We start from the raw sequence: 23,982 nt of genomic DNA on the forward strand, positions 1-23,982 counted from the left end.
GGCAGCTGGAGCAGAGGTGGGGAGTGGGCTGGGGAGGTCCCAAGGTGCTTTATGCAGGGGCACCCTCGCAGGACAGCTGTAGCTGAAGTGGGTACAGAGCTGGGGATCCCGGGGCTCTCCATGCAGAGAACCCCTCTTTTAAAATACCCCAGGGGGTGCCTGGGTGGCTCAGTTGGTTGAGCGTCTGACTCTAGATTTCAGCTCAGGTCATGATCTCAGGGTCCTGGGATCAAGCCGTGCATCAGGCTCCACGCTCAGTGGGGAGTCTGCTTGAGGATTCTCTCTCCCTCCGCCCCTAACCCCGGTCACACGTGCACACACACGCTCTCTCTCTCTCAAATGAATAAATCTTTAAAATACCTCTAATGTAGTGACCACTAATGAGGTGTCCATTCTAGAAGCCTTAAGGGCTAAATACCTGTTGGATTTGGGCTTCAAAGTTTCTGTTATTTTACTCTTCAACTCTTCAGAGGTTGTTCTTTTAGAGTAAATATATTTAAAAATGTATGTCAAATCAACTTGTAGCATTCCTTTAACTAGCTGTTTTGGTTCCTCACCTGAGAACAGAGATAGTACCTGCCTACCTCTCACTGTTGCATGGAAACCCAGGAGAGGTCACTTCACCTCGCAGCAGGGATAAAGCCTAGAGCTGCGCAGTGAGCACTGTTCAGTGCTACCTGACATGGGCTTGTGCAGCACGTACATCTGAGGAAAGAACAGCCCTGTGTTGGGTTATTTATGCAATACCAAAGAATAATCTGCTTGTTTCTATGAAGACATGTTTTGTTACTTTTTAAAATTCAGTAAGCAAAGTTGAGGTACTGGTGATGAGACCAGGACTGAAATCTGCATTACGTGAAGGATTCTTGGTGCAAATTATAATGCTAAAATGAAGGGGAATTGTAAAATATTGGTCTTCTTGTTTCCTTTATCCTGAAGAGTCTCCAGTCAAAGTTGTGGCCCTCTGCGCTGGTTCTGGGAGCACGGTGCTGCAGGGGATGGAGGCCGACCTTTACCTCACAGGTAGGACAGCCTTTGGGTCTCCTTTTCTTTTTTTGTGTGTATCCTTTCCCAACCTTGGTGTATGTTTTACAAGATAAAAAATGGATTTTAGGACAGCGCTTGGTATATAAATGGATCTGATAACTGTTGTTTGAACCTGAACTAAACAGGAACCACCCTGAAATTGGAGACAGATCATATTCTTTGTAGGGGGGAAAAAAATCATTTTGCAGTTTATTATTAGATTATCTAAAAGACTGATGTTGAGCATTTATTTAACCTGTCTTCTTCCTACACATGATTTCTTTTAATGGGACACTTTCTACCCTTCCACCTTAGCCAGCAAATGGTTCTTACTCAGCCCTAGAGCCAATCATTAGTTCCTGTCAGTTCTAGCTCCAGAATCTTCATAGAGTCTTTCCTCTTATCTCTACTCAGGCATCATCTCCTACCTGAATTACTTTGGTAAGTCCCTAATTTTAGTCTTCCACATACACCCCCCAAATTAACTGCTGTTCACAAGTACAAATTTGATGGGGTATAATATGATCCTAGCTGCAAAGCCTTCAGTGATTTCCTTTATGTGTCTTGGTCAAGCCTGAACGTTCATCCTCTTCCATGCAGCCTTTGCTTACGCTGTTTTCTCCGGCTGGAATGCCTTTCTTGCCCCTTTCTCTATACTTCTAGTGATAAGCTCAGGTACCTCCTCGGAGAAGCTTTTCCCGTCACTGTCTGGCTTCTGCCCTGATGGGCATGCCTTCCTCTCCAATCCCTCTCGCTTTGTCCTTCACCTCTAGGATGCATTTCTATTGGACAGTAATTGTTTGGCACCCAGGCTTGACATTCTGTCCTAGCGGATAACATCTAATAGATAACATGGCCTCTTATTCAAAGTATTTGGAGGCTCTTGATACACTTGCTGATACCACCTGCATTTCCAACTCTGTTCCTCCTTAGGGTTAGGAGAGAGGGAGTTAATTACTTTCTCCAGGGTACCTGGCTGGCTCAGTAGAGTATGTAACTCTTGGTCGTGGGGTTGTAAGTTCGAGCCCCACGTCGGGTACAGAGATTACTTAAAAATAAAATCTTTAAAAAAAAAATTACTTTTTTGACTTCTAGGACCAGAATCCAGGGTCTTAACCCCCTGGCCTTTCCCATAGCTACTTCCTAAGCCTCTGCATTATTACTCCTCTCCTGCCTCCCATGTCCATGCCCCTTATTATCTAGCACACCCTCCTTCAGAGGCTGCTGAACTTAACATTGTCACATCCGGAAGTATAGAAGTGCATCATCTGAGCAAGCCTGATGTAATTGCTCTGAACTTACTAAAAATGTACATGACCATTACCTGTTTTCTATTCTTCTAAAGATGGAAAATTTTTATAAGCCCTCCAACTTGTACCAGATGGAAGTAAACTTTCAGGGGAGCCTGCGTGGCTTAGTCATTAAGTGTCTGCCTTCGGCTCGGGTCATGGTCTCGGGGTCCTGGGATCGAGCCCCGCGTCGGGTTCCCTGCTCAGCGGGAAGCCTGCTTCTCCCTCTCCCACTCCCTCTGCTTGTGTTCCCTCTCTCGCTGTGTCTCTCTGTCAAATAAATAAATAAAATCTTAAAAAAAAAAAAAAAGAAAAAAAAACTTTCAATGGATAAGCAATTTGACAGAATATCTTATAGCATTATATAATTATTTTAGTATTTATTGTTTTAATTCTTTAAATACTTATTTTAGAGAGCAAAAGCGAGCAGGGGAGGGGTAGACGAGAGAATCTTCAAGCCAACTCCCTGCTGAGCATAGAGACTGACCTGGGGGCCGATCCCACAATCCTAAGATCATGACCTGAGCTGAAACCAAGAGTCGGATGCTCAACCAGCTGAGCCACCCAGGCTCCCCATGACTATTTTAAAATTAACTGTAGGGGCACCTGGGTGGCTCAGTTGGTTAAGTGTCTGACTCTTGGTTTCAGCTTGGGTCATGATCTCAGGGTTGTGGGATCAGGTCCCTCATCAGGCTCCTTGCTTAGCAGGGAGTCTGCTTGTCTCCCTCTCCCTCTGCTCATCTCCCTGCTCTCCTTCTCTCTCTCTGTTAAATAAATAAATCTTAAAAAAAATATAAGGGGTGCCTGGGTGGCTCAGTCGTTAAGCATCTGCCTTCGGCTCAGGTCATGATCCCAGGGTCCTGGGATCGAGCCCCGCATCGGGCTCCCTGCTCTGCAGGAAGCCTGCTTCTCCCTCTCCCATTCCCCCTGCTTGTGTTCCCTCTCTTGCTGTGTCTCTGTCAAATAAATAAAATCTTTAAAAATACATATATATATAATTATAACATTTTACTTTGAAGAAATTTCAGACCTGTAGAAAAGTTGCAAGGATAGTACAGTGAACTTTTGTACGCCCTTCACTTAAGATTACTAATGGTTATAGGGGCATAGTCAGTTAAATGTCTGACTCTTGATCTCGGTTCAGGTCTTAATCTCAGGGTCATGAGTTCAAGCCCTGTGTTGGGTTCCACACTGGGCATGGAGCTACTTAAAAAAATAAATGAATAATAAAGATTACTGATGGTTATATTTTGCTACCTTTGCACATTCTGTGTCACATACATATATGTGTATGTATGTATGTGTGTGTATAAGTATCTATGGGTGTGTGTATATATATATATTTGTTTATGTGTTTCCCCCAAAACCATTTTATAATAAATTGTATACATGACCTTTTATCTTATCCCTAAATACATCAGCATAGGTCTCCTAAGGATGAAGACATTATATGACCATGCACAGTGATGAAATACAGGAATTTAATATTGTTAAAACACCTATTTAATATGTAGTCTGTATTTAAATTTTGCCAATTGATCAGAATTGTAGCATTTCTTTTTCTGATTGGTATCTAGTCCCTCCCTGATCACTGCATCTAGAATGCATCTTTGTCCAGAGCACTGTTATTTTTGAAGAGTATAGACCATTTGTTTTGTGGCATATCTCTCAGTTTGGGGCATGTGATTGTTTTCTCATAAATAATGACTTTCTTAAAACTAGTTTTTTTTAACTATTAAGCAATATGTGCAAAGATTAATTAATGTAATCCAGAATTGTTAAAATAGCCTTCCTATCTGGTTACTTGAGGAAATACAAAGTGTCTTACCTGGCTGACCTTGGTCGTCTGTGATCTTTGAGGTATCTTTGAGTATACTTTGAGTATAACTTTAGGGATGAAAAGTACCCAGCTCAGAGACCATACACAGGCCTCTGCTGATGTCCATCACCCTTCCCTTGAGCGGAACATGGTAGTATCAGGTCATTAAGGGCAATGTTGGGGAAGGACCAGCAGTTGGGGTGCTCGCTCCTTGCAAATATAAATTCGCTCTCATTTGCTCTTTCTTTCCCACAGCTACCATCCCGAGCTAGGCCTCCCTTCCCTTTTAGCTTTTATTCAACTATTATTCAGCTGTTATTGCAGAGTCTTTGCAGACTCCTCCACTTTCACACCTTCTCCTTAGAGCATTTCTAACCGTCTAGGCCACCAGACTTGTCTCTCCTGAAGCATGCCTTCTAACTGGGCCCGTTAGGGTCTTTTTTTCTATTACAGATTAAAATATTTCACTGTTACAGATTAAGATACTTTGGGCGCGCCTGGGTGGCTCAGTCATTCAAGCATCTGACTCTCAGTTTCAGCTCTGGTCATGATCTCAGGGTTGGGAGGCTGGGCACCGCACTCCGCAGGCAGTCTGCTTGAGAGTCTCTCTCCCCCTCTGCCCCTCCGCTCACGCGCTCTCTAAAATAAATAAGTAAATAAAATCTTAAAAAAAAAAAAGACATTTTAAAAGGTGCTTGAATAAGAACTATCCCATATTATGAAATTTCATATATTGGGGAGCAGGGGGAAGTGTGGGGGATTGAAAATTTCTCAGGGAAAAAAACCTTTTTTTCTTAATTTTTTAATGCTAAATTTTAGGGCTCTAAACATATTTCAAAATTATGCTTATTAACAAGCCAAATTGTGCAGTGTCTTTTTGCTGTTAAATTTGAAGTCATCAGATTCACAAATGGGGTTTTTTAAAAATTCAAAACACTTGAGTTTTCCCAAAATCTTTTTATAAAAGATGAGATCCTCTTCTGCCAGTAACTTCAGAATTTCTAGAAATTTTGCCTTAGTCAAAGGAAAATAAATGCCCTGTTTTTATTTTTTTACCTGTCTTTAATTTAGAAATAATCTTAAACTCATTTCATCTCTATGAATTAGACTAGAGTTTTATACTGAAAATTTTGGTGTTCACAAAGCATAAAGGAGTCTTTGGAAAGTATACCTAGGATTTTCTGGAGATATTTGTTATGTAATATTTATACGAGAGAGTTTTCTGAAAGCCCCAGTTTACTTAACAGTGGTCACTTATTTTATAATGGAAACATTTTTTGTTTTTGTTTTTTTTTTTAAAGTAGGCTCCAGGCCCAGCATGGAGCCCAATGCAGGGCTCAAATTCATAACCCTGAGATCAAGAGCTGAGCTGAGATTAAGAGAGAAGTTTAACCAGTGAGCCCCCCAGGCGCCACTAATGGAAACACTTGGAATGGGTGTCCTTATGGGTCTGGTTCTGGCAGTGTTAGAAACTGTTGTATATGCGGCTTTAGAAACTTGTCTTGAGCAGGCCAAGGAGGAAGAATTTGGAATTCTCAGTGGGATGGTCTCTTTCTAAATTGGAGGACATGTAAGAAAACCTGTACCTGACTTATGGTTCAGCATTCTACAGACTCCATGTCTAATATTTAAGTATTTGCTCTTTCCTTTGTTGGCAGGTGAGATGTCCCATCATGATGTTCTGGATGCTGCATCCCAAGGAATAAATGTCATCCTCTGTGAACATAGCAACACTGAACGAGGCTTTCTTTCTGATCTTCGAGATATGCTGGGTGCTCACTTGGAGAATAAGATTAATATTATCCTGTCAGAGACAGACAGGGACCCTCTTCATGTGGTATAAAGCATACAGGAATAACAGGATGACACTCTGCAAATCGATTGCCTCCCAACTTGAATGCATAACATGAATCAGTGGAGTTAGAATCCTCCTGGAAGAATGTCTTAGAATGTACATTATTTCTGGTTTGTAAATCTGCTTCACCAAATGTTCTGTAGCTCATATGGTAAAAACCATAACATAACTACCATTCAAGAACAAGTATTCATTATAAGATGAATTAAGATGATTATACAGTGTAAAGCATATATTCATTATAAACTCCAGGAGAGATCCACTGAAATCTGTTTACTTAACATTCTGGGTGAGTTGCTCAAGCAGTCTTCTCCTTAGCTTACTTAGAGATGGGATGTGTCATTCTAGATCTCTCTGCCCTCAGTTAGTTTAACTTGAGATTGGAACACTTATTTCTAGGTAGTAGCCTCTAGGGGGTGATAACGTCTATGTTCCCATTCTCAGATCACGAATCTTTCACCTAAATTTCAGAATCAGGGTGAGGTTTTATGTTTTTTTTCGTTTTTTAATATAGATCATTATTCATGACTATTGTTTTATTGCTTTTTAGGTAACTCACCTGGAATTTTATTAGTAATATTTTATCATGTTATGTTAATCACCATACATTACATCATTAGTTTTTGATGTAGTGTTCCATGATTCATTGTTTATGTATAACACCCATGGAATTTTATTAGTAATATAAAAAGATGGTTAGCTTTTAGAATAATCCCAGTTATCATACAATATTAACTTTGTGCTAGGCATTCTCAGGTATGTTATAAACACTTTCAATCTTGAGAAACAAGAATATAGGTATTATGATTTCCATTTTACAGATGAGTAAACTGAAACAGGTTAAGGAGTTTGCCCAAGGCCACATGGCTAGGAAATGACGGGAGTTTGGACACAAACTCAGGTAGTCTGGCTCCAGAGTCTGTGTTCTTAACTACTTCTTAATGAACATTGACGAGAAACCTGATACAGGAGGTATGTAAGAAATCCGAAGGAAAAAGAAATCCATTTTAGCTGGGATTTTCTCTGGGTGGTATGGGAGTTTTTTCTTTCGAATTCTTCTATATATATTTCCAGTTTCTCTGCTGAGATTTTTCCTTTGGTAATGACAAAAGCCAGTCTTTTAAAATACTGTGTAAGATGAGAAAGGGAAGAATTTTATTTCTCTTGTAGGACCCTTATCCTACCAGTCGTCTCCTGGAGGATTTGGGATCCTAACTTACAAATTATTCGTGGTGGTTCACCTGTAATACTGTTGATTCACCACAGAAATAACCAATAGGACCGAGCCTTAAGAAATGCCCCCAATTCGAGGGTTGGAGGAGGAGCCAGGAGAGGAGGTGGGAGGAGAATCAGCAAAGCATCAGAAGCCAAGGAGAAAACTTTGATGAGGGATGGTCGACATCAAAGTCGAGCCAATGGGAGAGCAGACAGCTTTGAGAGATTCTTGGTGGCATTTGCCTCAGTCATTGCTGTGTTCTATGTGCCGGGCCCATGGAGATGTGGGGAGAATAGGACAGAAGTTTGGATGATACTTAAGGGTTTACTGTAATTACCTATGCTAAAGATACGCAGAGGGCTTACAGGGAAGGTTTCCTGGGGCAAGGGGGTAGAATTCAGTCAGGAGGCACAGCTTGAACAAACGCTAAGTATAGAGAAACAGCACTTTTTCAGTGCATTGAAAAAGCCCAAGTAAGTCATCCATTATTGTCAGGGCAGAAAGCGGGAGGCAGGAAGGATAATGGTCAGAGATGATGCTTAAGAAATAGCTTGGGGGCAGTGATGCTTAAACCTTTTTTTCCTTTGTGGCACACTGGAGTTAGGACATGCTTTCACCTTTAACAGTTACTCATCCTGAAGGTTGTGGATTAAATTCCTTTTGTTAGAGTTTCGAAGGGATTTAATGGATCAAAGAATTTGTTTATGATTGGACATGCTTATTGCCAAATTGGTTTGTTGTTGTTGTTGTTAAAGAATGCCATTGTTACTGCAATTTTTAAAGTTTTTTTACTGGCATGCTAGCGTTTCTAAATAACTAAAAATACCCCCAAATATGTCCTCTGTAGTTTTTTAAAAATAAAGTGTCACCAAAGATGAATTCTTTATTTTCACTTGTCAGATTTTCTGAACTGATAACTTTAAGGTGTTGATTGTTTAGTCGTATATCTCACTGCTTTTCAAACTCAGCGTGCAGAAGAATGTATGGAGACGTAGTTTAAAAAATGCAGACCGACTCAGACGCCCGAGTGGGGCCCCAGCACTTGTGTGTTCCCGAGGGAAAGCTGCTGCAGCTGCTGCCATTTCAAGGACCGCATGTCAGGCAGCAGAAGTGAAGGCGGTGACGAGTGTGCGGGCGGGCGCAAGGCCCAAGTGTGCTGCTGTGTCCCACGTTGTCAGAGCGTGTGCCGAGGAGCTTTCTGTCCGCCTCACGTTTAAAGTTCCCTTTTCCGTAGCATCAGTTATTTCGGACTTCTTTTCAGCATACTAAGAATACTGGAACCTTTAATGCTATTAACACCCCATAACATTTCTTCCTTCGTATTCCTTGCAACTCCTCTATCTAGCACAGAGCCGTCTGCGTAGGAGGTGTTCAACACACATGAACGAAAATGTTCCAACAGCAGTTTGAAAGACCAAAATGTAGGAGACTCTCCTCAGGGAGAAGTCAAGTGATCACAGAAAGCCCAAGAACAAAGTCATTTGCGTAACACTTCTTTTTTTATTCCTCGGTTTTAGGAGCCACACAGTCTGATAAGGCAGACCCTCCTGACTGTCATCTCTGATGGTTACTCAGGACTAAGCTGGAAGAGTCTGCTCACCTCCTAGAATAAACACTCTGAACAATGCTACTGGCTCCACATTGAATTAGAGGGAAAAAAAGTAGACTTCTCAAGTAAGTTTTTTAAAAAGAGAGAAGCAAAATCTATGAACCATTCTCTAAACTTACTCATCTTTTATATGAATGTTCATGTATTAAAATGACAAACATGCTAAGAAAATCAGTTTCTACAGTATTACAAGAACTGATTGAGCACTCTCTGCATCGGGAATGCAGTGTTAATGTCAACTTTTATAGGGTGCAAGAATGCCTGTTCGACATCCCCTGTGCCTTTTTTGGGCCTGTGTATTTGGCCATTTTATTTATTTTTAAGATTTTATTTATTCATTCATCAGAGAGAGCACCAGCAGGGGGAACGGCAGTCAGAGGGAGAAGCAGGCTCCCCGTGGAGCAGGGGCCCAATGCGGGGCTCGATCCCGGGACACCGAGATCATGACCTGAGCTGAAGGCAGACGCTTAACAACTCAGCCACCCAGGTCCCCCGATTTGGCCATTTTATTAAGAGCAGTCAGAAAAATCTTTCAAGGTTTTCAGTCTGTTCACTCCTGTCAGAAGCAAGTAACAGAAGTTGGGAGCCTTAGCAGTCAAGCTCTTTAACCGGTAAAAGTATAAGGAACATTGATACTGAAACAAGTTAATGAAGAGTGTAGAATAATTAGCAGAATTACAGATCTTCAGATCTGTAAGATGCACTTATAAATTTTTGAAGGACTTAAAAAATTTTTAGTAAAAAACCAGTACTATAAAAAAGTGGTTCTATCCAAATTGGCTTTTTATTTATTAATAGACTGTTGACACATACTGCTTATTAGTAGTATGGACACGAAAATTATAAAAATAAACCAGTAGATATTTAGGGGCAAATGCAAAATTTGCATATTAGGTCATTAAAGATTTTATATACTTTTTTATACTACAAGTTATAAACTAGATATATTAAGCAAAAACAAGGTGCAAACGAGCACATATCATATGCTACCATTTGTGTTTTTAAAAGGAGATACAGACACATACCCTTCCGTGTGCATAGAATACCTCTGGAGGAATAAACTATCACTGGTTGCGTAAGGGACTGGATCGGTGAAGGGGAAGGAAACTCACTTTTTATTGAATATCCTTTGGTAACAAAAATTTTTAGAATCAAATTCGTGTACTAGTTTTTTAAAATATTTTGATTATATATGACTAAACCCTTATCCATGGATTTAACAAATTATATGCCACAAAGAGAAAAGACTTAAATTCTGAGCATTTTGGGAAACAGTTTCATGAAAGGGCTTTACAAGATAAAGTATGTACCGCATCAGCAGTTTCAATTACAGTGATATTTTATTGAAAAATTTCATTTCCAAGTATGAAGTATTTTAGAGAGTATGTGAAGACTATAAGCTGAGCAGTGGCCAAAGTTAGCCTTTTTCTCTTTCCTAAGGAAAAAGGCTCGTGTAAATATTTAGAGGGCTTGAAATTGTTACTTTAAGAAAAAAACTGAAACATCTTACAGTGAGTTTTGGGTCTACTTGATAGAGAAGTCCAGATTAAAATCAGCCATTAATATGCTACTCGTAAGTTACTGAAGAAAAATGTCAATGCAAGAATAATTACATTTTTTTTTCCTATTGTCTTGAAAACAATGCCTAAAATGTAATTCAGGACTGTGTTTCTGTAGCCTGGCTTCTTACTTGTGTCATGAAGGTGATGGCGCAGATGTTGGCTGTTCCAAGTATCACGATTATTGTTCATGTGCTTTCTAAGGTGGGTATACACCCGATATGCTCATTATGCTTTTCCCACTATCCCAACTGAAGAGGGTCATTCCCTCTTCCCCCACCCCACCAGCATGGAGTCTAAATCCAAAAGGAGAAAGCTAGATCACCTACTCTTCCCCAGTCTTACACACCTTTTTTAAGCCTTTTAAGAACAGGAAGATGATCTGCCTTCTTTACACTCATCAGCTCTGACAGAACAGCAAATAGATTTATGTGATGTCACTGTTTTTGTACTTCCATGCTCTGGAACAAACACATTTGCAAACAATCAGCTCTGGGAGTGTTTAAAAGGCCCTCAAAAAATTAGGAATAATATCTCCAGTATAAAAGAATTCAAAAACATCCAGCTCCAAATAGTCCCTGAGCACACTGTTCATTCCAGCAAGAAGTCTCCAGAGAGGTAATGAATGAAAGGCACGTTTTCTCCAACTTGAGGACCGCTGCATAGTATAGAGATGGTACACCAGCCAGGCTAATCAAGGTTCTAACTGATGACATTCCTCCCCTCCCATCTTCAGTCTTGTACACTGGAAGAGTCTAATGTTAGATGTAAACACAACACTTTAGACTAGAGGAGTGGCAGCTGGGGTACAACCCCTCCTTCCACAAAAGATTCAAGAGTAAAGGACAACTTCAAGACTCCTCTTCTTCCTTTTCCAGGAAATCACTCAGTGTTCCATTGTCCACAGGAATTAATAGATATTCCACTCCATCAGTTCCCTAAAAGAAGTGAGAATACCCTGGGTGTTAGTCATTTGTAAAGCGATATAGGTGAACCATTTATTATTTTATAGAAATATAGAAATGTAAAGATTAAGGCAAAAGGGTACGTAGGGTTATCTGTTTAAATACACTGAGTTTATAGTTAAACCACTTCATAGTAGAAAAGAAGACTAGAGGGTGAGTAGATCTCTTTACCCTCCTCTTTCTAGAATCTTACCCTACTGATTTCTCTGTTCTTTTATCCAGGTATCTCCACCCCCCCATACACCGCCCGCCCCCCCCCCCCGCCCCTTTAAAAAAGTAATCTCTAGGTGCCTGGGTGGCTCAGTTAAGCATCTGCCTTCTGCTCAGGTTGTGATCCCAGGGTCCTGAGCTCCCCACTCAGTGGGAAGTCTGCTTGTCCCTCTGCCTCTGTCCTTCCCCCTGCTCAAGCTCTCTCTCAAATAAAATCTTTTAAAAAAAAATTTAAAAAGTAATCTCTACACCCAACGTGGGCTGGAATTCACGACCCTGAGATCAACAGTAACATGCTCTACTGACTGAGCCAGCCAGGTGCTGCCCTTTTTAAATAACCCTCGCTAAACTCTCATTTCTATCACCCAACCTCTGTACCTTTCCAGAAGAGTTGTCAATAATTACTGGTGTCCGTTTCCTCACCTTTCACTCAACCCAGTCCAACCTAGATACTACCACCATTATCATGTCATTAAAAGACCTTCTGTTTGGACCACCAAGGAATTCCTTACTCCTGAATCCAATACATATTTTCAGTTTTCATCTTTTTGGCCTCTTAGCAGAACCTGACACAGCTGACTGTTCTTTCTTAAAACATGCTTCTCTTAGCTTCTATGACATCATATTCTGGTTTTCTTTCTGGCTGTCTGGCTATTTCTCCTGCCTCTACACGTTTATCTTCTTCTTGGCCATTAATGTCACACTTCTAGGCTTAGTTCCTGGCCTCTAATCTCTCTCCTACCAATGCCTGGTTTTCGTTACAACCTAAATACACAGAGATTAATCTAGCTCTAGCTCAGATCTTTCCTCTGGTTTCTTTTCCTAGGAAACCCAGTTGCCTAGTTGACATCTCCATTTGGAAATCTCAAAAGAACCTCAAACAGAGTAAGTCCAAACACTACAATCAGGAACTCATGATCTGTCTCCCCAAAAATGTTTCTCATCCAGTGATCTCACCATTTCTCTGGTTATTTATGCAAGCCAGACACCAGAAATCATTCTTGACACTTTCCCTTGGTGCTCATATCCAATCTATCAATTCTTGTCAGTTTTGCCTCTCAAGTGTATCTGATCTCCAACCACTTTTCTGTCTTCATCCTAGTCAAGTTACCATCAGCTCTAACTACTACTCCTACTAACACACCTCCCTAGCTGGTCTCTGTGTGTTTGACATTTAGCAATCCCTACTCCACTCTACTCCATTCCATTCTCCGTACCAGAGTCAGAACAATTTTTTTTAATGACTTCCCTTAATTTTCAAATGAAGATTAAAATCCTTTCCTTGGCCTAAAAGTAGCGTGTGGGCTAGCCTTTACGTCATTGTCTTTTCAGCCTCGTCTTAGGGCACACTGGCCTTTCAGTTTTTCTCTTTGACCAGTTATCTCCCAGTTTCCCTCTAGATCTCAGCTCAGTGGTCTAATGTGACTCTGACGTCTTTCAGAACCATGTGTCTTTCTGCTCATAGGACACCACAGGTAAAGCTTTACGTGTGTGTGATTATTTGACAAATGACCATCTCCTCCATTAGACTTTAAGCTCTATCAGAAAGGAGTTAGGCTTTTGCTTACTACTATATCCTAATACTTAGTGCTCCATATAGACCCAATTAACGAATGTGGTAGAAGGAAGAGGGGGAAAAAGGAATAGAATTATTTGACTCCTATTTCTAATGGCCTATTACTCTTGAACTAGAACTCTTTAAGTTTTCTGCTCTGAAGCTGAGTACTTCTACTTTATCTCTTTCTGTAGAACTCAAATGGCACACCCCCTAAATGGATCCTTGTGGCCCATCATGGAACCTGCATTTTATTGTCAAAGTTGAGTCAAACGCATACGTGTCCTTAAGTAAACAAGAGATAAGGTAATCCTAGCATATAATGCTGTAATAGCAAAACTCTCACCTTCTTTGTCCTTATAAGCTTGTGGTCCCTAAATTCCGTTAACTGGGCCCGAAGTGTCAGATCACTATTGACCAGGAATGCCTCTCGACACTGTTGGTAAAAGTCTTGAAAAGAAAATCCTAGAGAGTTCAAAAGGAGATGTGAATATAAGTCAGCATTTAAGACATGACCCCACACATGGGTACCCATACCAAAGAACACAAGCTGTTGCCATAGTATGTCAAAGCAGTCAGTCAGTATTGATAAAAAAAAAAAAAAGGTACCTCTGGAAGAAGCAAAACTAGAGAACACTTAAGTATTATACGCTGTGGCTTACATCTTAAAGGGAACTGACTGGCTGAAAGCAGTCATCTGTGACCAAGTAAAACAAATCTTGTGGACAGCTTTAAACAGCATGAATAAAGTTGACTTTTAAAGAAGGAACTAGTAAGTCAAGAGAGCTGTGCGATTATTAAAATCTTTGTCTAAATTAACACATTTTTACCTAAGGGGAAGAAAATCTGCTAAGATGCCCAGCATATGAAATATATGTAATTGGTAGACACACATCCACAGTTACCATAGGAAATGTAAAAACAGGCCAAATGTGTCTTTGGGCGTGCACTGGCAAACGGCCTGTTCAGCAGTGTCTCTGGGGGGCTTCTTGAAAATGTGCCATGTGGCAGACAAACTGATCCCGGAGCAAACCATGTATCTGCTCCTGTGAAACACTGCAGTGCTATTCCTAGATTCCAGAAAAAGGAATTTATGGGGGGAAACAAAAGTCACACACGATTTAGTATCATAAATACCAATGTAAGAAGGGTTATCCTGGTTATCCAGCTGATACTTTATTAGTAGCCTGAAAATCCCCCTAAGGAAAAAAACAAAACAGGAATTCAAATCCAGAACGTTAACATCAAAAGACAACAGTAAAACAGACAAAGATAATGTGAAATACTTGGTTTAAACCGTATGTATTTTCTTCTGTTCCTTTCTCCAGGGAACATCCTATCCTGGCCTACTTAAAAAGGAGAAGCTTTTTAAAATTTCCTTTTAAGGAAAATCTAGGAGTTTTTTTTAAGGCTACAGGGTTGTTCAAGTTAGAAAATGTGGAATATATAATAAAATGTACAGAGGAAAATATTAATGTCATAACCCTAAAATAACAGCCACTAACATTTGATGTGGAAATATCTGTGTGCTGCCTTTGCAAATCTTTGTCAATGAAGCAAGGTGGAAACACAAATTCATGCATTTATATATAGTATACACTATTTTACATCTCACCTTTCACTTATTTTCCTGTATCATTAAAAAGTCTTCCTAAATTTTTAATGGCTGCCCACCTATCATGTACCACAAACTTACCATTGCCCTACTCATTTTGGATGTTTATATTACTTCCAATTTTAATTGTTAAAATTGTACATAAATATTCTTACATATCAATTTTGACAGAAGTGTACAAAGTGGATTAGGGCTGAAAGCATCTCACCCACACTAAGATTTCCAGAAGTCCTTTGATGTGGCAAAAACTTTAATCCTTTACATTTACATTTTTAAGATAATCTAGAAAATAAGCACTATAAGCATATTTGGATCATCTGAATGGCCACATTATAACTAGATACTGCCAGTGACTCCACAGCTAAAGGTTGGTTAAAGTTTTTGATCACATTCATACCAAATAGAGACTAAATGATATTGGAGTTTGCAGAATGAAACAAAATTGCAGTAAAAAAAAAAAAAAAACAAAACAGTGGAGGCTAGTACACAGACATTTAGGGTATGCCAAACTAAAAACTACTTGCTTTAGAGCACTGCGAGTCATCTTTAATGTTGAGAGTACTTATGTTGCATAGATTCCCAACGCTATACACAGCAACTTGCACTAGTCCATTAACAGTAAGCACAGTAAGACTGAATGAGACTTTTTTGGTTGCAATTCCATAGAAACTTTGATTAGTCATTTAATGCACATTTCAATATTAATGCAATGCTAATCTTCAGGTATACAAAGCAGCTTTATAGAGTAACAAAATTCATCATTAAAGTGTGAAAAGTATTGTACCATCTTAACTAGAAGTGCCATTGCTCTTGGGAGAAAAAGACTTTGCTAGTCTCACCTCCTTCTTTAAGAAACTGCATTTTGTGTCAAATTTAAAACACAAGAAAAATCATCTGTTTGGATTAATTTATAGGTCTAATACATCCTAATTTGGGAGGAGTTGCTACCTTTATAATATTCAGTCCACTCACCCAAGAACACAGTATTTTTCTTCATTTTTTCAAATTTTAATTATTCTCAACAGGGCTAGTTGTTGTTAAACACTTCATCTTGTTAAAATTGTTCTAGAGGGGAGCCTGGGTGGCTCAGTCGTTAAGCGTCTGCCTTCGGCTCAGGTCATGATCCCAGGGTCCTGGGATGGAGCCCCACATCGGGCTCCCTGCTCTGCGGGAAGCCTGCTTCTCCCTCTCCTGCTCCCCCTACTTGTGTTCCCTCTCTCGCTGTGTCTCTGTCAAATAAATAAATAAAATCTTAAAAAAAAAAAAATTGTTCCAGAATTCTGTGCTTTGGCAGGGGGAATCTGCTACTCAAAGCCTTTTTCAACAGGTTAATTATTGTGCCCTTTATGTTTTGCCAGTTTATGCTGTATCCAGCTTTTCTTAGCTTTTATTAATTCAGATATGCCTCTTGGTGAGGCTGCTGAAAGGCTTCACTGGAGAGATTACACAGAGATGTTTAAAAGCAAGAGCTTGGGAGCCAGGCAGATTTGGATCAAAATCTCTGTGCCCTCTGCTATCTACCTTAGAGTGGTTGTGAGGATCAAAGGAGTTATTTCATGTAAAGGGTCCCATGTTTATATGACAGTGTTCAATATATAATTAAAAATAACCATCAGATTTAAGTAAAATTCATCAAAATTATTTTTCCTCCACAATGACCACTATCTTGAGATGCTCTTATTTAGAAATATAAAAATTAAGGAAAAAAAAAATGCTGACACTATTGTTAAGGAGTCTGGCTATTGCATAACCCAGTACTGGCAACTCTTTTTTACTCTTTCTCTCAATCCTGCAAACTAAGTAGAGACTTTAGAATTGCCATTAAAAGCTACTCATGAATATCATAAAATGTAGAGTTTTTTAAAAAAGAAACTATAGTTTTCATTCTTACCTTGCATTAGGGGTAAGGCTTCGTAAGACATGAGTTAGGGAACTAAGTGGTAATGATCCAGATTGTTTAACCAGAAGAGAATTCTCATAGGAGGTTTCTTCAGTATAAGGACTATATGTAGTAGTTTCATACCAGAGCCAGTTATAAAGACTCTGCTTTGCATGATCCCACACTATAGCATATGATTAAAGAAAACAGGAGTTACTAATTAGTCATATTGTGGTGTTACTAGATTCCACTCTAGGAAAGAAAGTGTTAAAAAATGAATCCTGAAAATTTTTCATTTTTGCCATTTCCCCATCCATATCAGTACCTCACAATCTAATTGTCAATCAACATTTGAATCTTTATTTGTATATTAAATACAATTTAAAATAAGTGATACCAAGGCATAGGGATTATCACAAAGTCTCGGAATTAAATGCATAACATAAATGTTGCAATACCACAAAGAGTGGAAAGAGACCAAAATAATAGTTGGGTTTATTCTCCTTCATGAAACTTCAAGTGTAAAACACCCCCTTTACAATATGAATTTTTATTTCTAAGAAATGTTCTGAATCAGATTGAGGACACTTTTATTTTTAGCAATCTGTGACTTTATGCATGCAACAAAAAAAGTGTACTGAGAAACAATAAAAATGTTGCGATTTACAACATTAAGACATTTTTAAAAACTGGTATCCTGAGAAAGAAAAATGGTAATACTTACTGAGAGGAGCATTGAGGTGATCGATAGATGCTATAAGATATATGTTACGTAAAGATGACAATTGTCCAATAATTTGCTGACTTTTGTCTCCTCTCAACATTTGGCTATCCAAATTGTGGATGAGAAGGAAGAGTTCTAAAGAAGAATCTAAAAGGAAAGACAATTCAATTATTATTTACAAGGAATATTTGTAAAGTCCTTACCATACACAATGCCTGTGTATTAAAAGATGTGTCAAAGAATAGTATGGGACAAAGTAACTATTGCATAGAGGTATGTAATTTATTTGAGAAGATATCAGCCTCTCAAAAGAGGCAAAAGATTATTAAAGTCTTAAGGAAATTCACTGAAAATCAGTAAGGACTGGGTGTTGAATGGTTAGCACCTGAATCATATCATAAAGCAGTTTCAATAAGGCACAGGAAATAAGCGAAGATGCATTCTGGGTTGGAAGTAAATCTAGACATGTTGCATTGCAGCGCAGGAGTGGAGAGGGGACACACACCCCCCCCAGAAGTTCTCACTAGGCATTAAGAGAGAAAACCCTGATTATCACAAAAGCCAAAGAAGACAAAAGAAGGGAGGGGTGGAATTTAGGATATTGCTCAAGGCATCAGGAAACTCAGAGAAGTAAAAAATGTCTTAAAGGTCAATGAAGGCAGAATTTGGAGGATGGGGCTGTCAAAACCATTAAAAATACTTTCAGAGATCAAGATAAACAAAGGATGAGTCAAGGCCACCTGTGTTTAGTAAGAAAATTACAGGTGATCTTCAAGCATATAGTTCAGGTAGCACAGAAGTAAGAAATTAAGGAAATAGGTAAAAAGTAGAAAGCAGGATATGTCTTCAAAAACTCTGAAATCACTGAACTAGGAAAACAGAAGTACAGAAGGGCAGTAGAATCAGGTAAACCTTTTTTTATGATGGAAGAAGTCCTATACATGTTCAAAAGCCATTGATAAGTCTCTCTGGAGTTGTTAAGAAATAGGACATAATGGAGGATGAGCCTTTTAGACTAAATTTCTCTACCACTGGGGTTAGAGGGACAAGAGAGACAACACAGCAACAAAGATTCTGACAACATTTTGAAAGTCTAGAAGCCACCATAATCATCAGTATTTAAATTATATATAAACATTTCTATTTTATAGTTGAATTACACTTAAATGTTGACATATTTACATCATGTGCATTATACTATATATTTAATTGAATTGTGTAGTTATATATTCAAATTATATACCCATATGCAAATGTATATAATTACAATTTATATAATTACAAGTATGTTTTATATAAATATATAAAATAGGCATTATATATGAATATATACATATAAAATGACTTAGGCACCTACTTTCATGAGCATATAAACTATCAAAATTCTCCATCAGATTATTACTGTAGGTCCCATGCCCAGCATGGAGCCTCAGATAGGGCTTGAACTCACCACCCTGAGATCAAGACCTGAGCTGATACCAAGAGTCAGACACTTAACTGTCTGAGCCACCCAGGCATCCCACTCCTTTTAATTCTTAAGTGACTAGGGGCGCCTGGGTGGCTCAGTCGGTTAAGCGTCTGCCTTCAGCTCAGGTCATGATCCTGGGGTCCTGGGACGAAGTCCCGCATCGGGCTCCTTGCTCAGCAGGGAGTCTGTTTCTCCCTTTCACTCGCCTCTGTGCTCGCTCGCTCTCAAATAAACAAAATCTTAAAAAACTCTTTAGTGACTGTCAACTGTTGGACCCTAAATAATCTTATTTTTAATTTTCTGAAATGCTCACATAGCTAAAACATTCACACCAAAAGAGTAACAAAAATGGGGCGCCTGGGTGGCTCGGTTGGTTAAGTGACTGCCTTCGGCTCAGGTCATGATCCCAGGGTCCTGGGATCGAGTCCCACATCGGGCTCCCCCTGCTCTGTGGGGAGCCTGGTTCTCCCTCTCCCTCTGCCTGCCATTCCCCCAGCTCTCTCTGTCAAATGAATAAATAAAATCTTTAAATGTTTTTTTCCATTCCACAGATTTTAGTGTATGAAACTATTCAAATGCAATGATATTTACTCCAATTAGAGAGATAAAAATGTTTTATAAAAATATTAAACAATATAAAAATACCAGAGATGCACCTATCACCTGGGGGCATTTCATATGGGCCAAGTAAAACCTGAAAACTATTCTGAAATAATAGGCTTTTGATTATACAAATTCAAGGGAGTATGAGCAATTCTTTCCTGTTAGGTATAAGTGAAGTTCACAGAAAAACTTCATGGAAAAAGAAAGGACAAATTATTTCAGAGAAATCTAAATCAGCATTTAGATAAGTGTTACTGAAATAATCCACATTTTTGTATACAATAATACAGATCTTCCTTGGTTTTAGATGGGGATATGTCCCAATAAACCCATCCTAACTTGAAAATATAAGTCGAAAATGCATTTAATACATTCAACCTACCAAACATCATAGCTTAGCCTAGCCCACCTTAAATGTACTCAGGATGCTTATGTTAGCCTACAGTTGGGCAAAAACACAAAGCCTATTTTATAATAGTGTTGAATGTCCCATGTAATTTATTGAATACTGAAATTTAAAAATAATGGTTGTATGGGTACAGAACAGTTATAAGTTTATTGGTTATTTACTTTCATGCTCATGAGGCTGACTGGGAGCCGTGGCTCTCTGTCATTGCCCATCACAAGAAGAGTATGGTACCACATATCACTAGCCCAGGAAAAGATCAAAATTCGAAGTATGATTTCTAGTGAATGCATATTGCTTTTGCACCATCATAAAGTCAAAAAATGGTAAGTCAATCCATTTTAAGTTGGGGACATGAATAAGCAGAAGTGCACACTTAGCTTCACCCTAAAACGAGAGCATCCACTTCATGTTACCTTCTTTAAATTTGTTTACTATCCAGTCTAGCTGATCCAATACACTGCGGAAAGTACCCATATGATCGAGGACTTCTTCTGTTATAGAATTCAGGATCTGTATCATAAAGTGCAAGAGGTACATCAATTACTACTTATTCTGTCATATAGGATAAATACAAGTAACAAATCAATCCTTTTTTATAAGTTAAAAATGCATTTAGATTTCCCATCAAGTCTGAAAAACCACTTAAAAAATTCTACTGGTACTTAAGTATATCTAATTCATTTTTTGGCATAAGTTATAGCTAAAATGAAACATGGAAGAACAGCAAAGATGTATAGATCAGAGGGTAGCAAAATACCACCCCCCACCAATATGGGAAACATGAGAAAACCATAGATCTATCAAAGGAAACAGGATACAAACACTTTTAAAAAGGAATTAAAGACACTTTTAAAAAGGAATACTGCAGTGGTTAATATCCAGCACCAAAAGGTTTAGTTTTCAAATGATGAAAAGACATGAGCATTTGCACCGAAATGATCTATAATAAATGCATTATAAAACTACAAACTATTACTTATATTATTACTTTTAGAGTACCAAAGTGACATAAAAGCATAATAAAACTGAAGTTTTCCATAATCCTGTCTTTCAGAGAAGTACTGTTGGTATTTGGGATAGTAAACAAAACTAACATTTCTCTAAGATTTAATACATTTATCAGTTACAAAGTAGGAAATTCAGAGATGAGGATTCAAAGCTAGAACCCTGAGTCCAAACATATGTTCTTAAGCACTATGCAATTCTACTAGTGTAAAGGCTAAAAAAATTTGAATGTTCCAGAATGAGAAGTAGCATCCTCATTAATGTAGGGGTATGGATTGGCAGGGATATAATGTTGCTCCTTTTAACGTTTTTGAAACTTACTGATTTCACACTTATTCCAGGAAAGAAGCCGTTGATGACAAGGTGAATGGAATCTTGCAGCACAGTGGTTCGAAACCTTTCTAGTAAATCTCTCTTAGAACCCAAACCATAAAGCACAATGTTGAACCCCAGGCTGTTAGGAAAGATAGCATTCATGAAATTAAAGTTTGGTACCTCTTACTTTTTTATAATCAACTAGTTTCTTTAAGTTGATAAAGAATATGGAAAGGACTAAGATGACTAAGTAACTACATTGATTCCCAGCTTATACACAGTAGAAGCACAGTTTTATTATCTGTACACCAAACTTCAGTTCCAACTTCAGTAGCTTTCTTTCCAGCTCTTTACTACCTTTCAAGTGATGGCTGGCTGGAGGTAAGGGAGAACAGCAGGGACAAGGCACTAACAGTTCCACAGGCTGAAGCAGAGTTTTAATTGATAGATTAAACAGGAAACGTTAGCAGAGGCCAGGTCACAAAAGTCTTAACTTAAGTCAACTAAGACATTAATTAAATTTTATTTCAAGGACAATGACCATTTAAAAGTAATTACTCAGGTGTTAACTGAAATGTTTTAAGTAGAAAAGTAGCATGATATTTTCAGGAAGCTAGTACTGGCTGAACAGGGGGAACGGACAGAAGGAGAGACAAAACTGCCAAAAACTATGGACCTGAATTAGGTGTTATGGAGAAAAATAGTAGTTGTCAAGAGCTTTACATATCCAATCAATAGGATTTGGAGAGTGGTTAGATGTGGAAGGTGAGGGAAAGAGTATTTCAGAATAACTTGTTTTATTGGCATGGGCAACTACATGAATGGGGTGACATTCATTGTGCCAGGGTGCAGGGGCAGATGGGAATGATGGATTTAAGAGGAGTTAAGTTTTATGTATATTGAATTATTTACAGGACATCCACATGGAAACCTCCAACATACATTGAGATACCCATATCTGCTGCCAAGGAGTGATACCTGGGCTGGGCCGGAGATACAATTATGGGAGTTTTTCACATGCAAAAAGCAACAAAAGCCAAGAGAGTAAGAAGATCCAGAACACCAAGCACTATGGGTCAAACTAAAGCTTGACTCCATGATTGTTCATAGAGGTCAATCAGAAACAGTATTTACGTGATGCTCTGAAGCATTGCAGGGGAGCCTAGAAATAGAAGAAAAGCAATAACCCCCAAGTAGAGATTAGCAAGGCAGCAGCAGCAGAAAAAAAGGGAATTCAGAGAGTTGGCAATTCTATTGAAGTAGTTGACTGAGGTCTAGGCTGCGAAGCAAAGCTGAACAAGTTATCAGAGTTGACATACTGGAAGGAGGAATTGGTCTCTGGGGGATGGGATCAGTGAAGAGCTACTTTACAAATTTTTTTTTTTTTTTAAGATTTTATTTATTTATTTGACAGAGAGAGACACAGCGAGAGAGGGAACACAAGCAGGGGGAGTGGAAGAGGGAGAAGCAGGCCTCCCGCTGAGCAGGGAGCCTGATGCGGGGCTCGATCCCAGGACCCTGGGACCATGACCTGAGCCGAAGGCAGACGCTTAACGACTGAGCCACCCAGGCGCCCCTACTTTACAAATTTATAATGAACAGATCTATAACTAGTTATTGAGAGAAGCTGAGGTCCTAGCAGGGAAGGTAAGCATAACACTCTGATGTATTATTGGCAAAAGAAAACCAGGATCAATGGGGAAAATTGTGTCAATTTCTGTTTTTATTGCTTGGTGGACCTGCCTTCTTACTTATTCCAGTGACTATGTAACTGTGAGTATACATTTACAGTAGCATACTTTTTGAGCACTTCCTTATACTAAGATCCTTTTTAATAAAAGTATAAAAGTGATTATAGTAAAAAAAAGTTTTAATAATTCTTCTAGTTATTTTAATGAAGTATCTGAAAAATGGTAAAATTGAAAAAGTATTCTAAGAAATAATTTTAAAATGGTAGAATAATGTTATAGGACAGATATCACAAAATTCTGAAGATCTATAGTACATGAAAATAGAATGAGATTAAAATAAACTTTCTTTTTAGGAACTTTGCTGTGGAAAACTGGACTTAAATGTCACTGATATTATCAATCTTGACAAATTAGATTTTCAAATACTTTTATAAGTAGTAACTTAGAATTCTAAGAAATTCTAAGTTATTTTACCAGTGGCTTTCACATCTGATAAATTTAGACACATTTCTTGAAAACTAGAATTTAAGATGAGTCATACAATATGAAATTTCTACATGTGAATCATAAAATTAGGAAAATACCTATTTTTTCACATTTTTATATATAAAAAATATTATCAAGTTGATTGTAAAAAGAAAACTCAATGTTAAATTGCTTTAACACATATAAATATGTTGTTATTTTACAAGGGTATGAAATAATAATAGTACATACCGTAACTGCAACATCCATTTATAAAATAATTGTTCATATTGTTGATTTAGTTGTTTAAGTTCAGCAGAAAAGGAAGGAGAAACTTTGCTCAGTAAGTTACGCAAAGTTTGCTTTAAAAAAAAAAAGAAGGGAAGAAAATCATTCTCAAACCATTTACATCAAAATCAATCCAAACTAAAAATATTTCACTAGAGGTAGAGGTTAAAAAGGGGCCATTAGTGGAAATATTACTGTAATCAGGTTTGGTAATGAGTGCATCAACTGAATACACATAATATTTCAAGTATGATTTAAGTATTTGTTTTCTTTAAAAAAATTTTTCTTAGCGCGAGATCAAGAGCGAGAGAGAGCGAGCATGTGCGTGAGTGCAGGGGGAGGGGTAGAGGGAGAGGGAACGAGAGAATCCCAAGCAGGCTCCACGCCTAGTGTGGAGCCCAACATGGGAAATCATGA

The 23,982-nt window shown here is 38.5% G+C and overlaps 2 protein-coding genes across 15 annotated transcripts in view; one reads left to right on the top strand and one right to left on the bottom strand.

Moving 5' to 3' along the window:
• The window catches only part of NIF3L1 (NGG1 interacting factor 3 like 1), a 49,606-nt gene extending 34,418 nt beyond the window's left edge, over positions 1–15,188 (top strand). For 8 of the 10 annotated variants that reach the window (XM_045868261.3, XM_064586905.1, XM_045868260.3 and 5 more), the window contains exons 6-7: positions 940–1,023; positions 5,793–8,084. In XM_045868261.3, the coding sequence (XP_045724217.1) occupies positions 940–1,023; positions 5,793–5,977 (269 nt within the window). In that variant the 3' untranslated portion in view covers positions 5,978–8,084. Of the gene's footprint in view, positions 1–939; positions 1,024–5,792; positions 8,085–8,722 lie in introns of those variants that run through there. The other 2 variants (XR_010410266.1, XM_045868262.3) reach the window with 2 other exon arrangements.
• ORC2 (origin recognition complex subunit 2) overlaps positions 9,580–23,982 on the bottom strand; it is a 43,993-nt gene continuing 29,590 nt past the window's right edge. For 4 of the 5 annotated variants that reach the window (XM_045868249.3, XM_045868250.3, XM_064586889.1 and 1 more), the window contains exons 11-16: positions 23,530–23,639; positions 21,128–21,260; positions 20,215–20,311; positions 17,322–17,468; positions 16,610–16,781; positions 13,699–14,302 (exon numbers count right to left, since the gene is read on the bottom strand). In XM_045868249.3, coding sequence (XP_045724205.1) covers positions 14,005–14,302; positions 16,610–16,781; positions 17,322–17,468; positions 20,215–20,311; positions 21,128–21,260; positions 23,530–23,639 — 957 coding nt within the window. In that variant the 3' untranslated portion in view covers positions 13,699–14,004. Of the gene's footprint in view, positions 11,312–13,449; positions 13,569–13,698; positions 14,303–16,609; positions 16,782–17,321; positions 17,469–20,214; positions 20,312–21,127; positions 21,261–23,529; positions 23,640–23,982 lie in introns of those variants that run through there. The other variant, XM_045868254.3, reaches the window with a different exon arrangement.

Source organism: Mirounga angustirostris, unplaced genomic scaffold (assembly GCF_029215605.1).
Source record: "Mirounga angustirostris isolate CCGP_5_RB_7025 unplaced genomic scaffold, mMirAng1.0.hap1 SCAF_3, whole genome shotgun sequence".
Lineage (NCBI taxonomy): Eukaryota > Metazoa > Chordata > Mammalia > Carnivora > Phocidae > Mirounga > Mirounga angustirostris.